This window comes from Macrosteles quadrilineatus, unplaced genomic scaffold, assembly GCF_028750875.1.
Source record: "Macrosteles quadrilineatus isolate MER2022 unplaced genomic scaffold, UCM_ALF_1.0 Scaffold_7__1_contigs__length_78375512, whole genome shotgun sequence".
NCBI lineage: Eukaryota > Metazoa > Arthropoda > Insecta > Hemiptera > Cicadellidae > Macrosteles > Macrosteles quadrilineatus.
In genome coordinates, this window is record NW_026542600.1 from 73,853,551 (window position 1) to 73,872,071 (window position 18,521).

Genomic DNA, 18,521 nt, shown 5'->3' on the forward strand with positions numbered 1-18,521 from the left:
AGAATAATGCCCAAGGGAAATATACAGAAAGAGTGGCTAAAGGGAGAATAGCTAAAAGTAAAACAGCCTCAAAAGACTCTACTGTAATTCCACAATCACATCACTAAACAGACATTAAATTTAACCTTAAACGATATGGTCAAGAGGTTAAAACTATGATGTGACTATAAGTTTAGGGTTGAGATCATAAATCTTAATCATGAATGAACAACATATTTTTTGCTCCTACAGCAATCAGCTGAACTTAAATCAGATCCCCCAAAAAATACACTTAATTTATAACCAGTAAAATGAAAATGCACGACTTTAATAAGAGTTTAATGCCCTGCTAATTACTTTGAGTTCATGCACAATAAGCTATGATTAACATGCTTCAACCTGAAATCCGCCCCTTATTCAATAATGATCGATAAGTCATCAGAACATAATGGCTTTGCCGTTACAAATTTTAAAACTTGGGTTACTACTATGCTTGAAAACAGATACCTCCACATCGAAATTGCCTAATAATAAATGTACAGGTGACAGACATTCTACATCTAGGGCAATCTTAAAATTATTTATATTTAAAATAATGTTTCTATATAAATTTGAATGTTAGTTTTATATAACACTTACATGTGTAGATTGTGATTTGTTTGTATTAGTTTCTAAAACGAGACGTAGGAATTGGCTAACTCAGGAACTCGCTAACTCGGTCGTGTGGCGGAACTGGCTAACTCTGGAACTGGCTAACCGTCTCAGTCAGGAATTGGCTAACTCCGGAACCCGCTAACTCGATTTTGTCTCGCGGCGGAATTCGCTAACTCTGGAAGTCGCTAACCCGGCCGCGCCCACTGCTCGGAGCGTTGCCAACCTTGTACGACAAAATAATCGTACACTGCCGTATTTCAAAATGTCAGTGTCTATAAAGATACAGTAAATGTTATTTTTTTTGTTATCAATTCCACTTTTAACAGATAACTAGCCCAAAGTAATGAAAAGACAATTAAAAAATCATGAAATAGTTATTTGTGTAACTAGTGGTGAAAGTGGCACTTTGCTGCACACGAGAGCAATGCGGCTCGTGCGGAATGATCTCGAGTGCAGCAAAGGCCTTTTTCACTCGTGTTACACATTATATTTTTCCTACAGTCACTATAAAACATATAAATAATTAGTCTTTCAAACACTATACAACACGGTTTTAGGTTCAGCTGGTAACACAAATGGTGCCCTAGAGAAAGTAGTACCCGCGGTCCGTATCACTCCGCTATTTTTCCTCGGCAAGAAATGTGCTCCGCGTTTTGAGAATATAGTTCCGTATGTTTTTGTAATTTGAAGTGGTTTCCGCGCCTAAAAAAATGCTTTAAAGGTATTTTCTTGTTTATTAAGATCGTAGGAATGTTTTAAAAACATTTAAAAGAAAAGTCCAGAATGTTCAGAAATACCGAAACTATAAACACGAAATGACAGGTTAAATCGTAGTTATAATAGTCAATCAGCTGCTCATAGTATTATTATCTTTAAGTGTTGCCAACCTATTTCCAAGCGTACACGGATTACGTGCATAATAGAACCACGCTGTTTTGTGTTGTTCAGTTGGAATCCTGATGTGCGGCAAAGTATAAACCGTACGACAAAGTATAAACCGTACGGCAAAGTATAAATATGCAGCAATTAGCAGCTTTCTGTACTATAAACAGTACAAGGAAGCCAACTTTGTCGGGTGACTGTAGGAAAAAGTGTTTTTTATTAAACTGTACAATGGCCAGTTAAATGTTTATGATTTCGATCTTAAATATAAATGCCATCAGTATAAAAGAAAATAATAGAATATGAAAAATACTCAAAATTTAGTTTAATTGGTAATAAATAATTAAACCTCTACGAAAATAAGCTAAAATACACGCAAGTTCTTAAACACGGAAAACAGATTTAATTGTAATGTCGTAATAAACCAAAACCATTAATTAATACAGTCATCAACCATCGTAACTTTCATAATTAATTAATAGATTTTAAATTAAATGTTCGTCGTTGAACGGTCCAACTTACGTGTACAAATATGATGACATAGACTAAGTTTTTATCTAGGCCTAATAGTTTGAACCAAAGCATTGTAGGCCTACTAGTAAATAGTTGCCTAATTCTAAAATGTGTTGAATTTTTTAGCAATAATGTTACATGTTTTAAAACAGTTTTTAGATTGTACACCTAAGCACCACTAGTAAAAAATAGGAGAAGATATAATATTCATATAATAAAACGTGACAGGGTTATTTTAATTCACGATTTTTAATAAACTAATTGACGGATTTTCCTGATTTGAGTGTTGGGTTTCCTTTATATTGCTTTCACAAACGATATAAACTATACCAAGCCATTGCTCGGTTCACCGTTCCCCAGTACTAAGCTACACAATAGACAATAGCTTTGTTTTTGGATAAGATAGAATCAGCCTGGAAAAAAACTCCAGACTTTTAAAAAGTAAGCCTACTGAAAGACGTAAAATTAATATTAATTCAACAAAATTAAGAGGATGACCCGGGTTCTACACTAATAGCCTACGAAAAAGAAATTTACAAGTTGTATTTATGCATAGACTAACTTTTAATGCAATCCATGAATACATTAGGCCTACCACTTTATAATGTATTAATAAATATTTATTTAAATCCAATAGCTCTATTTAAAAATACATAACCACTACAATGTAATTCTGTAATGACGTTTAACGTGTAAATTTTAGTATGATTTATGATTTAAGGTTACTACAAGCCCAGTATATAAAATACGAAATCAAAATTTTATTTGCAGAAGTTCACAAAATGGTATTTATTCCAATAAAAAAAACAAATGGCGGACTACGAAAATAGATATTTCATAACATGTAATAGATCCAAATTAAATGTGCATTTTTATCTTTTTCATACCAATAAGCTACTATTTAAGTAAGAAACCCACATATAAAACATACTCCCTTATATTAGTACATTTCTCATCCTTATGGATGATCTGAAGACAGTTGTATTGTTAGTTCTGTCCGGTGTACTGTCTTTAGAGGTCGTGTTTTGTTTACAATTGTTTCTTGTTTTCAGTAATTAAAACCTCGTTTAACCAAATAAAACGTTCTAATCACAACTAATAACACGTCCCCTAGTTATATAACCAAACAGTAAGGAACAAATCATGAAGTTAACTATAAAATAATAGAAAGACAATTTTGTCGACACTAGTGATCAGTGTCACCGGACATGAACTAGACACGAAAAACGAGCTTCAAAGTTTACAATGGGATGTAAAGTTTACTTGTGTTGGTTAGTCTATGGTAAGACTATAATGCATTTTCCACCCTAATAATCATAAGAACTTCTCTGTGGTTAAACATACTTCAAAATATATTTATTTTATCGACTACGTTGCTCTTACTTTTAATTAAGCGTAGGATACGACATTATGGTGCCGATACGATATAGGTACTACACTTTCGGCAACACTGGCCAAAAATATTCGTGCTTGGCTCCCATTGGACGGCCCGCGAGGCTTCTGATTGGGAGTTAGCGAGTTCCGCCGAGGGACCGAGTTAGCGACTTCCGTACGAGGACGGAATTCGCTAACTCGGCTCTAGAGCGGGTTAGCGGGTTCCGGAGTTAGCCAATTCCGAAACCGAACAAGTTAGCGAGTTCCTCTCATCGACCAAATTTGAAGATAGGGCATTTAACATGGGGTTAGCGAGTTCCAGAGTTAGCCAATTCCGCGGACCCTCTAAAACATTACAAAATAACAACACTTAATGACGACGAACTAACTACGAGTACCATACATTTTCCGAGACCTTCTGCACAGTCATAACACTATAAGGAACATAAGTTTACAGAGAACTATAAACACAACAGACATGGGAAGAACTGAGATTGAAGGGGAAAATGTCTTCAGATAAAGCTTGGCTGTGCTACTCCAAGTCCAATGAGGGCTCAGTTGTACAAATAAGCTCACTAGCATACTTTCCTTTCTCTGAAGGATACACTCTTCTGATTTCCCGATAAACAAATTTAAAATTAAAAGAATTAATAGGATGGGAGAAAGCTGTGCAAGAGGTATTTTTCCAAAGACTAAAAATGTTGGCATAAAGCTAATAAAATACTATGTTACTAGGTAGTTGTAAAAGCACTATCTACTTATGTTAATCTTAAAATTGTAATCAAACATTAAGTAGCGAAGAAATGACATAAGGAGGAAAATTATGAAGCATGTTTTGATGTATTATAATGTATAGTGTTCTCTTATGACAGAATTAAATGAGAGCACTTGCAATGCAATCCTAGACCCCCTGAACACAGGCCATTAAAAAAACAAAATGTATAAAGCGTTGATATGTAATGTATATGTATAACTTATTGATAAGTAGCTTGTCCAAAACTTTTTTTAAATGTTTATTGCATTTATACAGTCATTAATATTGTTAAAAAAGTCTTTCATACAACAATTCTCTGGGTTAAAACGAAATTGTGTTTGAAAGGAATCAATAAGAAAGGGATTGCTAATGGTATTATGTCAGTTTTGAACATTTCATGATGCCATTTAATCAAACCTTGAAGGTATACAAGCTTTGTTAAAAAAGTGTTTTGATATAGTACCTCGTCAATGAGAAATGAATTGTGTAGTTTTCCTTTTTAGCGAATTTCCCTATAGGGAAGTAGCTATTACCGTAGGTCTCATGGTAAGACTTAGGCCCGGGACCGATTTACTTTTTCATTTTGATGTCCCCAGAGGCCAAAAACACCATTCGTTCAAATTTTTATATATGTATATATATATATATATATATATATATGTGTCCGTAAACACGATAACTTGAGTAATTTTTATCCGATTTTGATGAAATTTGGTTTGAAGGTGTAAGGCGGGATAAACTTGAATGAGTTCGCGATCCAGCATGATCGGACCATGGGAACAGGGTTTTATGGGGGGTTTTATAGGATAAAAATTGGTTTTTCTCACTTTTGACCCTCAAAACACAAAGTTTCCCAATTTTTCTCTAAACCTTCTTAAAGAGCTTAAAAAAACAAACAATTCAGTATATCAAAGTGTTTTTGTACGGTTATTGGTTACGGAGAAAACTAAAAAAATTGTAAATTTAAAATTCCCATGTTATTCTTATGGAGAATATTGTAAAATGTTGTAGTTGGCTTGTTTATGGATATCTTTCGATCAAACTTGGCAAATATATTCATTTTATACTAAGCAATAATTATTTTACTTAAAACACACACTTTATTAGTTTCCTTGTAGCAGCAAACCTAGGTACTCGTTAAACCTAATGTTATTTAAATAGATCGATTGAAAATCAATTCAGCCAAATGGAAATTCGCTTAGACGGCAGGTTTGCTGCGGCGGGGGTATTTTTAATTAAAAATAACGGCTTCACAAAAATCTCCAACTTGATGCTGTAAGCTTAATTGGCCAAGTAGCTACCCTCATTGTTTTACAATTATTTGTTCATTTCCATGAAAAAAATCATTTCAGATAACATTTCTATGAACTAAGAAAGTTAGTTTTACATTTATTCACATAACTACAAAAAATGCATTTTAAATACGAATATCAAGACTTTTCAAAAACTATATGTGGTTTTATGCAAATCTAAAACAAAAATATAAATCTATTCCTAGAGCAATACACAGTTACATTTTAGTTTTCATTTTGAAAGGTTACTTTAGCCATAAGATAAATAATACTTGACAAGATTTCGTTAACACTATTAGGTAATAAATAATTTAATGGGGGTTTTAAATTTGCCTAGTTCCTGTTTAACACTGTATTTGCAATATATTTGTGGATCAGAAATTCTTTTTGCGTAGATCCTTTTGTTTGTTAAGTTTGTTTATTCACCATTTAAGATTTAAATATTATCATTACCTTTAATGTGTAAGTATTAATAAATCTGCTCGGTTTTACAGAAAAGTTCTTCACACAAATTTGTATAAAAAAGCTTAAGATAATTGTTAATAATATATTCCTGTATTAGGCTAAGGAGATTTTTGGCCCAAGCTTAGAGATAAAGACCATGGGAAAGTTGTGCATGACATTTACCAAATATTTAAGTCAAGAGAAGAGTAGTATTAAGAAAACAAAAACGTGTCATATAAAATATAAAGGGCGATGCAAAAAGAATGACCCAATTTTAACTTAAAATATTATGGATCTTAGTGCACAACCGCCAACGAAACTGCATTACTGACAACTGGAGAGGTCTAGAGTTTTGAAAAATCGCCGCTAGATGTCAACAAGAGCGCTGACCTTGAGCGTCTAGGAAGTCTGAAACAATATATGGCGTCCACTCAACAGAAGGCTTTTTGCGTTCTTCAGTTTAGCAAAACTGAATCAATTGTCACTGTTCAACGAGCGTATCGGATTCGTTTTGGTGCTGAATCACCTCTACCAAGAACATTCGTCAGTGGTATAAACAGTTTGTTAATACTAGTTGTTTATGCAAGGGGAAAAGTGCCGGTCCACCACGCACATCTGAAGAGACAGTTCAACAGATTCCGGAGAAGTTCTAATTGAACCAGCGTACGTTGACACAGCGCCGAGAACTTGGAGTTGCTCAGACTTCTGTGTGGCGCGTGTTAAGGTGGTGTTTGGTCTTACGACCATACCGATTGCAACCCGTACAAGCGCTCCGTGCTGGTGACAAAAGGAGACGTGTTGACTTTTGTAATGATGTCCTAGACAACATGGAGGAGGATACCTTTTTGCCACGGTTGATATTCAGTGATGAGGCCACATTTCATGTGAGCTGTAAAGTGAATCGACATAATGTTTGTATATGGGGAACCGAAAACCCCCATTAAACAGTGGAGCATGAACGAGATTCGCCTAAAGTGAACGTTTTTTGTGTGGTTTCACAAACGAAGGTGTGTCTTAATGGTGCATCTGACCTAGCAATGCTACGAAATTGGTTATTACCTCAACTAATTCCTGACTCTGACAACTTCATCTTTCAACAAGTTGAAGCACCACCACACTGAAACAAGGATGTACGCCATTTCCTCAACACCAACTTGCCTCAACGTTGGATAGGACGCACAGGACCACAAGACTTGGCTATGCATTCCTGGCTTCCACGGTCCCCTGACATAACGATAACACCGTGTGATTTTTTCGTGTGGGGATACGTTAAAGATCGTGTTTTTGTTCCTCCCTTAGCACGTGATATTGAGGAGCTGAAGATCAGGATAACTGATGCAGTAGCTACTATCTGAGAAGACATCTTGCGAACAGTCTGGGATGAATTTGCCTACCATCTAGACGTCGTCCAAGCCTCAAATGGAGGGCACATAGAACACTTGTAATACATCATCATAAACTAGATGCTTTTGTGAGTAATTTGATGTAAAAATTTGTTTGTGTGTACCGTTTTTTGAAATAAATATAACTGTTTGAAATTGGGTCATTCTTTTTTAATCACCCTCTATAATGAATATCTATCCCTAACAACTGGATGAGTCCAGAAAAAAAATACAAATTATATCAATATAACTTTTTTTTAAATCATTAAAATATCTATACAACTAACAATATATTTTTAAACTCTATAGTTTTTTTTTATCTAGCCCTAAAACAACATTAAAATACAACCATGGCAGCAAACCTACATAATATGAGATGAATATTAGATATCTCAGATAAAAACAGTATTATTCAAACCTTTTTGAAACTATTTGGTTAAGGAAATTTAAAATGGATTTTCTTAGGAAATATTGTTAAAAATTAAAAAAAGATAAAGGTAAGGTCTAAATTTTTCAGCTTGGAATAAATTTAGAACATATTCAAAATAAACTTGTAAGGGTAAAAGTAAACATCTTCTTTGTATAGTAAAGCCTTCTAAGTAAATGTGTTATAAAATATGGCTTGGGCTTGCAGCCTTTAGATAGTTTGGCTAAGAAATACATTCGGCAAGCAAAAGGTTCTCTAATAGAGTTTTTAACAATATAGAGTTAAATAACTTTACAATAACTATTCTTCTACTTTTATAATATAAACCTTGTGTGCAAGCAGTGTTCAAAAATGTTAACTCTGTCATTACTAAACATTATTAAAAATAAAAACAATGGCTTAACATTATTATAAAAAATATTTCTATATCTTTAAACACAGAACTTTACAAAGCTTTATAATGACAATACTGATAAAAAAAATTTAAACCAATAAATAAACACAACTTTAACAGCAATAATTGGTAAAGCTAAAATTAAACTAACCAGTTTAGCTATCAATTAGTAATAATGTATAGAAGGCCTGAGAGTAGCGAGAGGTCTGGACTATTTAATCGGGGGGCAAAAAGCTAAAGAGACGATACTTGTCCCTGATGTGTGGCCGGACATCTTCATTCTGAAAATGAACAAATTAACTTCAGTGAACAACTCTTTCAGAACAAAAATATTACATTTAGTCTTGATTATCAGACCTAAACCACCAGCGACATGGTAGGATAAGCTGAAAGGTTGTATAGCATGAACAGTGGAAAAAATACATCCAACAATAAAACATGTTCAAAATCATCAAATAAATCAAGCTTCTCTGTCATCAAAGTTATTAAAGGTGTTAAATTTTCCCCCATTCAAACCCCAGAACCTTTTTCTGTTCTTAAGCCATTGTCACAAATACCATGAAAACATCTGACAACGAAAAGAAAATACCGCAGTTGCAAAATATGAAATTTTTAGTCATTATTTCTATTAATGTACACGCTAATAGGTTTGATTGTAGTCATACAATATCTATTTGTGTATTAAGAGCGCAAATTACGTCATTGTCGCTCGAGAACTGTAGATGACCACGCGAAGCTTAAGCTGTATGTGGCCATACATTCGAGAGGGACAATGACTGTTTGTGCTCGTAATATATACAATATTTTTCCTACCACTATAATTAACTTATAATAACACACAGATTAACTATTTAGTTGTATATAGTGTCATTTATATTATATTTGGTATTTTAGGTTATGTTATTTACTTATCGGATGTTAGTGTTTTATAGAAACGTCAACAGTGAAATCAGCTGATTTAGCGAGCAGGAATATTCCCACTTGCAAACACAAGCAAGGATGAATAAAGCGGAAATGAGCTATTTTATGTACTGTTTACAGGTATGGAAATGTGATCATTTCCATGCAGTGGTAGAAAAAAAAATACTTAAAAGTCTAAACTAGTTGTTGGAACACTTACCAAATAAACCAGATCCTCTAAAAAAGGCAACAGTTTCATGAGTTCTGAATCACTCTGGTCCACAAACCAACTCACAATTGGTATGCCGTTTTCCAACTAGAAAAAATAAGAGTTGTTACAATAATTTACTATGAAAAAGTGTTTTTTAACGAGTTTCCTGATTTTCACTCAAAACTAAAATATAAATCTAAATAGGGACAGGAGTTTTCATCCAGCAACCAAACAGTAATGAATTGGCAAGCAATAGGGCTACTAATGATAATAATGCCACAGTGGTACTTTAGCCCTGTATCTCAAAGACCTCTTGTACGTAGAGATCAACCTTAACGAAGCAAGTACATAAATCTTTAGCAACTTATCTTAACAAGGTTTCAAGGCCTAACTACCCTAATTTTAAGATTGCAAGGACTGATTCAATAGTTGATTGATCCAACAATCAGAGAGATATTTATTAAACAACCGAAATGCATGATAATATAATAAATGAGTATTTATTGTGCTAGAATATCAGGTCAAAACTTATTTCCAGAAAAGGTTAGAAACCTTTACAACTATTTATAGGAATGTATTGATTGGAACTCACCTGATATCCAAAAGCTTGTGGAGAATTATCCACAATGATTGTCTTTGAGAGGTCTCGACCCAGGATGGATAAATCCTTTATGTAGTTCCCATTGACACAGACACAATGTTCACGAAACAGCCGATATCTGTAACAATGCACAATAATATTACTGTCTGTAATTAACGGTTTTCCTTGGTAACACTCAACCCAGGATTGATATATCCTTGATTTAGTTACCATTGACACAGACACAATGCTCACAAACAACCAATATCTTCATTATATTGAATTTTAGCCTCCTGATCACATTTAAATACTAAATAATGGTGTAAATACCTGCATTTATGTGATCAATGTGTTGCTAAATTGCAACCGGTTTTTACTCACAAAGGAGTCATCGTCAGGCCAGTACAGATGTCTTCTTGCTTCATTCGAAGGTCGTCAATTCATAATAAATAAATACATTTAACACGCACACGTACACAGAAACGAACATTTAGGGTTAAAAAATGTTTAGGGTTTATCTGTAAATATTTAACGGCTTTGCCTAGTGATAATTTACGAATTTAGCTTATTACACATTTTAAATTAATTATAAAAGGATATGTTTGACATGATTTTAAAATCTTATGAATTTTATGGAACAAAAAACTTGTACAGATTCAAAGTGAGACCTTAAGCCTGTGTCACAATACGCTACTTTACTAGCAGCTAGCGAAATAGCAGCTACTAAGTAGCCAATGTGACATAGACAGTAGCAGCTACTAAGAGTAGCGCGCTAGTGAAATTTTACTAGCATGGAAAGTTGAACATGTCCAACTTTCCGTGCTACTAAACTGCGCTAGTGAGTCACGTGACCAACTAGCAGCTATCAAGTAGCGACTGTCGCCCAGTGTGACAGCTTCAATAGCAGACTAGCGGCTACTTGCACCATGTGCTGTCTGCCTGATTTGTTTATTCTCGTTCATTTTGAATAATTTCTGAAGTAATCATGAGTGATCTGAAGTGGGGTGGGGGAGATGTGATTAATTTTTTGAACCTGTATAAAAAATATCCGTGTCTTTGTTACATAACCTCTCTTGAGCTAAACTAGTAGTAGCAGCTAGTGAATAGACGCTACCAAAATAAGTGTGACAGGAAAAGTAGCTGCTATTTCAGTAGCTGCTACTAGGTAGCTGCTAGTAAGTAGCCAAGTGTGACACAGGCTTTGAGTGGAGCACAGCAAAGCTATTTGGATATTCAACAAAACAACAAACAAACACCAATTTAATGCTTGTTTCATGTGGAAACATTTGAGTGTGCCAATATCGACTTAGGTTGGTGTTTAAAAATAAAATAAAAAATAAATAAAAACATTATCTTAAGCTTGGTGGCCAAATTTTAAATCACCAATTAAAATTTAAACTTAATTTGTAAACTCTTTCTCTACACTTGACAAAGTCCCTCAGGGGACGAAATATTGTGTGCACAGTGTATTTTCTACATGTTCTGTGGCCTACCTACACTTTCAAGGTAAGCTAGCTGCTATCCTACTTTTTCTACATATTGTTAGATTGATATTTATGTAAATTGGCTACTATCAACAAAACACACTATTCCCCACTGAGTTTAAACAACAAGTCCTAGACTTCCCAACCTATTGCAACATTTGAAATCTTTTAGTGAATTTCCCATATAGGGAATAAGCTATTACCGTAGTACTCATGGTAAGACCTGGACCCGGGACCGATTTACTTTTTGGTTTTGAGGTCCATAGAGGCCAAAAACACGATCCGTTCAAATTCATATATTTATATATGTGCCCGTTATAACTCGAGCAAAAATCATCCGATTTTGGTGAAATTTGATACAAACATGTAAACCTACGTTTGTTCGAACGAGTTCGCGAAGCAGCATGATCGTATTATGGAAATAGGTGTTTATGGGGGTTTTTTTGGGGTAAAAATAAGTTTTTCCCATTTTTCACCCTAAAACATAAAATTTTGGAATTTCTTTCCCAACCATTTTGTAGAGCTTAAAAAAAGAAATAATTTAGTACATTGAAGCATTGTTGTATGCCTAATGGTTGCGGAGAAAATTCAAAAAAGCGTAAATTTAAAATTCCCATGTTATTCTTATGGAGAAAATTGTGAACTGTTGTAGTTTACTTGTTTATGAGCATATTTTGATCAAATTTGGAAAATGTGTTAATTTCATACTAAACTATTAACATTTTACAAAAAACACCTTTTTACCCTCCCTGTTGCAGCAAACCTAAGTACTCGTTAAACTAATGCTATTTAAATAGGGAATAAATGTGATATTTTAAGGAGACATTTTAGTGTAAATCCAATCAGGCAAACGGAAATCCGCTTAGTCTGTAGGTTTGCTGCGGCGGGGGTATTTGATGATAGCATCGTGATGGAAACGACTTGGGGTATATAATTGCCCAAGTAAGTAAACCTAAAATAGTTGTTTACGTTTTAGTTTTACGAGAAAAGACCTAATTCGCATAAGAGTGTCATATTTAGGACAATTTCAGAATGCATCTAAAAAACTGCCTGATATTTGTAGAAAATTAAAACGAGCAATAAATGCCCCAAACGCACCAACTACTTTTTGTAATGTTTTGAGTTATTTGAATGTAGAACACTATATTGAAAACAAAGCTTTTCATGTGTTAAATGTACAAAATTTAAGAAAACAGATCTTAAGGCATGGTAAAAACTATTTGTGCTGTTCTCTCAAAGTTACAAAAAAAAATAACATCTGTTGATCATATGGATCCACACAGGATTATTTCTGCCCGAATTGCCAAATCTGGTCAAGATTGAGAAAGTGTCGATTGGTCGGGTTCAACCAGAACAGTGGGTTCACCAGATGATATTAGCAAGCAAATATATAAAAAGAACTGTACAAAGGATATGTACGTAATGTTCACATCTTTACTTATGAAACTTGTTATAAGCCTAGATGTTGATAGTTCTGAGACAAACTTATAGATTAAATTGATGTAAAAGTTGTATTATATCTATAAACGTTGTTTTAATTGATTGCTTTATCTAAACACCATGAAATGTGAGCGCTTTGCTCAACTGGCTTTCACTGCTATGAAAGCAATCATAGTTAATTTAACTGTCACAAAACTTAGAAACAAATTTTTATCACAACTGTTTAGATCTGTAGGAAGGGAACAATATAAAGAAAAATGGTAATCAGTTTAGTGAGCTAGTTGTATGTGTATGTTTAGTAATAAGTCGAATGGCATAGTGTTTTATTTATAAGTATTGGCTCGTTAGGCGGCGTCCTAGCTGAGTGGCAAAAATTCGTTCGGCGGTGCGTGCGGCATCGCTCGCAACGCCGACCGACCGAAAGTGTGTCCACACGGAACTTGCGTTGGTCGTCGCGGGGGTGTGGTGCGGCAGGGACTAGGGCCCTGTCTCAGTAGCTTTTAAAACAATTCAACAGTGAGTGGAAGTGTGTGGTCATGCTATCCCAGGGGAAAAGGCGTAAGCTTATTTTGCTTGATAGTTCGTCACTAACATATACTTACCTGAAGAGGAAAACTTGAGAATTCTCTGGCAACTAGAGCACCTACTAATGCAATTTTTAAGGAAAGGCATCAGTTTGGTGAATTCCATCATTCCTCGTGTAAACTAATTCTGAATTATTCACAAACTATACAAGGATGTCAATTGTAACCTTTGATCATGTAGTCAGTGAATTGAAAAGAGATTTCTCGTTAAAGACTAAAAATCTTATGAGGCCTCTCTGTTGATTACTCTATCTCGTAATTGCCGCACTGTCAACCAAATTCGTACTGACGACCAAAGACAAACCAGTTTGTGTTTCGCCGCAGGTAGCTGCGTTGATGCACCACCAACCATCTCATCGTTCGGTCAGCTAGGACATTCTCATATGTTAACGTGCGTTTGAAGTTTTCCAGCCGGTCCATTCGTACGCACGCAACGCCGACCGAATTTTTACCGCTCAGCTAGGACGGGGCCTTATAGGTGAGCTCATGAGCAGAGTACTGAGGAAATATATGATTTTACTGTGGATATATTCTTGGTATAGTCACAGATTGAGTGAAATTAACTTAATATTTAACAACATTGCATTTATTTAATTCATAATTTAGAATAGCCATGCTTTAAGTAGGTATCCAGGTTCCTAATGTTCCCAGTTCATTAGTATACACACATGACTGATAAACATTATGGTGCAAAAATCTCATTTTACCATAACGGACAGTACAATGGTTGTTGGATTTGAAACAAAGAGCGATCTCATCCTCTATAAACGTCACAAGCCTACTCCTCCATAGATAAACATACCTTGGCCAAGGGCACTTTACAAAAAACCACTAATAAAATGATCAAGTGGTATTTTGATAATTACACTTACTTTATCCATCTACGAGATGGATCCAAGAGATTCAGAAGTTTATCGGCATAAACTCGTTTTGAAGCTGTGAACAAGATGACCTCAAACAGGGCTGAAACTCTTTCAAGAAACTCTCGGAAGAAAGGTCGTGTCCGGACGAAGACAGTGTAGCTGCACTCTTGGAACAAAACTGGGAATGAAAAAGAGGCATCTTCAAGCTCTTGGAGACTGCAATGGACCAATGTTTCATCCTGAAAAATATTAAAGTAATAAACCAATATGATATTGTGATGTTTTGAATCTTTACTTTTGACTATCTTTTGACACAGGGTGGAGTCATATTCTTGATGTGCCTTTCAACAATATGAAATAGTTGGCCAAATTTACACTCAGATACTATACATTGAACCAAACTGTTGAATTTCTAAGGCCTACAATAGAACAATGAAGTTTACCAGGTTTTATAAAAGTAGAATGATAACATGGGGGCAACGTACTGTGTTTAGCACCTTTGATATCTAGGTAATCAAAAAGCGTAACTTAAAATCCAAAATAAAATATTTGTCTTGTTTCAACTGATTTAAATGCATTAACATTGTGATAAAAAAGTTACAAATCTGATACATACATTGCATAATGTTTATACTTGGGGAGCGAGCTGGCGTAGTGGTTAGAGCGCGGGACTTCAGTCCCTGAGGTCCCGGGTTCAATCCCCGCCTAGTCACCAATGGATTTTATCTAAGTGATAATGCCGCAACCCCTAGGTCTAGCCTGAAGTAATGTGAAAAACAATCCCAGGCTCGTGCCTAGCGTCCTAGGACAAAAAAAAAAAAAAAAAAAAAAAAATGTTTATACTTTGCACAAATTTGTATTATTTTTGGAAATATCTTTATTAGGCTTAAATATTTGTTAATAGACTTATTTGTTGAATTTACAAGCTTAATTCTTTAAGAAAAAAATCTCTAAATAACGTGATCCAATATCAAAATCCAGGGTATTTTGAAAACCTAATTACTTAGGTAATTAAAAAATGACAGCACATAGCCTTAGTCTATTATGGGCACTTACCAAGTCCAATACAAGAGAGAACTCAGGGCTGCTGCGGGTTTTGAGTGGAAGAGCTGGACATCTAGCTCTCATCTCTGAGGTGAGGGGAGGTAGGTGCTTGATAAACAGGTACGGATCAAATGTTTCCCACTCATCATCAGTAGAGCACTGGGACACCATGCTAGTCTGCGGTAAAAGCAATCATCATGGGAGACAAGTTTAAAACCCAATATTGAGTTATAGTAAAGCCCCAAATAACTAAAATGAAGGGATGTCTTTTCAGATAACCTGTTATTTTTTTTGTAAGTTTTCAGTTGGAATTGTAATACTATTTTGGTTCAAAGATATCAACAGCCGATTTATATATTATTTTAATTAATGTCATCTAAAAATCTAAAACTATCTACACAAAGCCTCTCTTGGTTGGGATGCAATTTATTCATTCAGCCTATAACCTAAGAACAATTGATAAAACAAAAAAGCTTAGGTTATCCTACACTCAATTTCTGTTTTATTAGTTAAAAATCTGACAGCACACATTGCAACTATCAGCTAATTACTGTCTACTTTACCTGATTAGATGAGTTATTCTCTTCATCTTCTGGATAGAAAACATAGCAGTCTTCTTCATTGGTGGGCTTCAGTTTCATATCAGAGTCTTCGTAAGCACAATCTAGGCTTTCGAGCTCAACTGTAAATCATGAAAGATTTTAAGTTATTTTTTATAGCGAGTAAATGTTTCATTAAACATAGAGCCCAAAGGAAGATATTCCTGGTTAAAAAACTTTCCTCCTATAATCTCTTTCATTTTAAAAGTTTGTAAAATTTATTTCTACTACAATATATGAAAGATATTAGTTTTGAGTTAGGCTAATAGCAAATTTGGATTCTTTCAGATTTTGTTGTTTTAAAACATGTAATAAATATAATTAAGAACTGAACATTAAATTAAGTTTAGAACCATTTAAGCTTACAATTAAGATTGGTCTGGTTAAAACATATTTTCCACTGACCATACATGACATAAGATAAAAATGAGTCTTTTAAAGTTGTAATATTAAGATTACTCTACTTGAAAGGCAGTTTAGGTAGCTGAAAATAAAACATAAATTACCATCTTCATCTCTTTTCAGATGCAAAAGGTGGGCTAATTCTGGCACCAGACTCAAGGACAAGTTCTGGTTGTTGTTGTTGCTTGCTGAATACAAGTTTCCAGAATTGCTATTGTGCAAACAGCCTTGCCAATTCTCTTTTGTCTCTTCATTTTCCTAAAACAAACCATAAAATTACGCAAGGAGAAAAAAAAGAATAGGGTTTATGAAGTAATATTATAACACAATGAGAGCATATTCAACACGTAATAATTGATTTTAAGACATTTGAATGCAAGGGGGAGTGTTAGAATTGCATGATTATCTTGAATGTATGATTACTGTATTTTAAAAAACTATTAAGTAACAATGCCCATTACAAAATGCTATGTTTAATGGCTGCAGTAAATCTTATTGAAAAGTTAACATTTTCTACAATACTGTTTATTGTCCCAGAAGCACACGCACCGATACATGCACTCCGAAACTCTCGATTTTTTCGTCCCGTGGCTTGATCTCCTCGATTTTTTCCTTCAGGTCCTCCAGCTCCAAGACTCCTTACCCCTCCATCTTCTTCATTAGCCCTTCTCATTGGCTGATTACCGATAGGGTGTGTGGCTTATAGGTTAGCGATGTTTCTTGGAAGTCAGCCCTACCGGTCATCGCCTAGCTCACGTCAGCTGGGAAACGAATTTGTAAATCGATGCTCATGCTACTGTTCAACTCTGTTCACACCAACTGGTCGACTAAGTGTAATGTGAACAGAGTGTCTGCTTAGATGAGCACCGTGGGTACGGGGTTAATCCCCTTTCTTACAATACATATATAGGCTATTTATAAATCTTAGTATGATTAACCAGTTGGCTTACTAATTTCTACCTTAATAATAAGAAATAAAGAACAGCATAGTTATATAATTTTATGTGTAAATTAACAAAAAAATATAAAATTTAGGACTGGCTAGGTCACTGGTTATTGTACTGTAGTTTTAAGTTCTGAAGCTATATTTTAATTTTGAACCTTGGTTTGTGTTTGTACCAAGCAAAGGTTAGACTTATGTTTATTCTAAATTACAATCGCTGCTTTAAATGCAAAACGTGTATTCACAGTAAATTGTTTATTCCTTCTACAGTTTACTCTTGATGATTTAAGAGTGGAACTCATTACCTGAATATCTTTCTCAGAAATCTTTGAGCATAGTTTATCTTCAAGTAGAATCTTCTTCGAACGTGAAAACCCTTTCTTGAGACTGTGGTAGGGTGAAACATTTTCTTTGCATGTCTGTAATGTAAATAGTTATTGGTTATATTGGTACGAAAAACAAACAAGTGATGTTACTAAACTCCAGGAAGTGGGTCAAAATATACAATTTAATTGATGAAACTTGTCAGTTAATATAATCATTTAAGCAGGCCTGGACTGGCCAGGTCCGCAATTGCGGAGGGGCCCTTACTCACTTACAAAAAATGTTGCTGTCTTGTTAGAAGTTATCGTGTGTTCTTGCTAATATTTTATTTAAACTTTTCAAAGTACAACAACGTGTTCAACCCACTAATAATACTGTTTATATCTTACTGATTATATGAAAACTTAATACGAGCTACTGTGTTATGAGTTGAGTTACGTTGTTGTGGTGTAATGCATCGTCTGCACGGTGATGCGTGTTTAGCAGACAATTGCAATCGATGCTCTATCAAATCAGCTGATTACTCAATAGGGTGGGCAAAAAAGATGGGAAAAGATTAAAAAGAAACAGCTTCTTTATGTGTCGGTTCTTGAACATTGGTATCGGAATCGAGAAATGATCGTCAAGTCGTCCAGATACCGACACCCGGCAGTGGATAGGATGAGTTTGAATGTAAAAAATCAATCGTCAAAATTTTACTATTGAATTTTGATTTTTCTGCTAAACACTTCTGTATCTAAAAACAGTAAAATAAATGTCAGTAACATATTTGCTTGCTGTAACATACAAAACATCACTAGCAGGCAAATAGGTGTTCTTGTCAAAGATAGTCCACCACACCACTTCTAGTTAAAATATGCAACTGTACATAAATGTATTAATACTCTTCTTTAGTGTGAACAAAATGCTGTACTTTAAGGTGTTTTAAGGTTGTAAACGTAAAAATAAAATTACCACCATTGTTATTTGACATTTAAATTGTCATAACTAGTTTTTATTAACCAATTTTTACAATCAAAGAGTCATTGGATTTGAATTTTAAAGGGATTTAA

General features: G+C 34.5%; 1 protein-coding gene across 2 annotated transcripts in view; it reads right to left on the bottom strand.

Annotated features, from left to right (window-relative positions):
• Positions 1 to 298: 298 nt before the first annotated feature.
• Positions 299 to 18,521, bottom strand: part of LOC128997994 (CTD small phosphatase-like protein 2) — a 36,799-nt gene continuing 18,576 nt past the window's right edge. For both annotated transcript variants that reach the window (XM_054423892.1, XM_054423893.1), the window contains exons 4-11: positions 17,451 to 17,564; positions 16,307 to 16,460; positions 15,765 to 15,883; positions 15,214 to 15,378; positions 14,167 to 14,396; positions 9,799 to 9,925; positions 9,216 to 9,311; positions 299 to 8,376 (exon numbers count right to left, since the gene is read on the bottom strand). In XM_054423892.1, the coding sequence (XP_054279867.1) occupies positions 8,311 to 8,376; positions 9,216 to 9,311; positions 9,799 to 9,925; positions 14,167 to 14,396; positions 15,214 to 15,378; positions 15,765 to 15,883; positions 16,307 to 16,460; positions 17,451 to 17,564 (1,071 nt within the window). In that variant the 3' untranslated portion in view covers positions 299 to 8,310. The remainder of the gene's footprint in view (positions 8,377 to 9,215; positions 9,312 to 9,798; positions 9,926 to 14,166; positions 14,397 to 15,213; positions 15,379 to 15,764; positions 15,884 to 16,306; positions 16,461 to 17,450; positions 17,565 to 18,521) is intronic.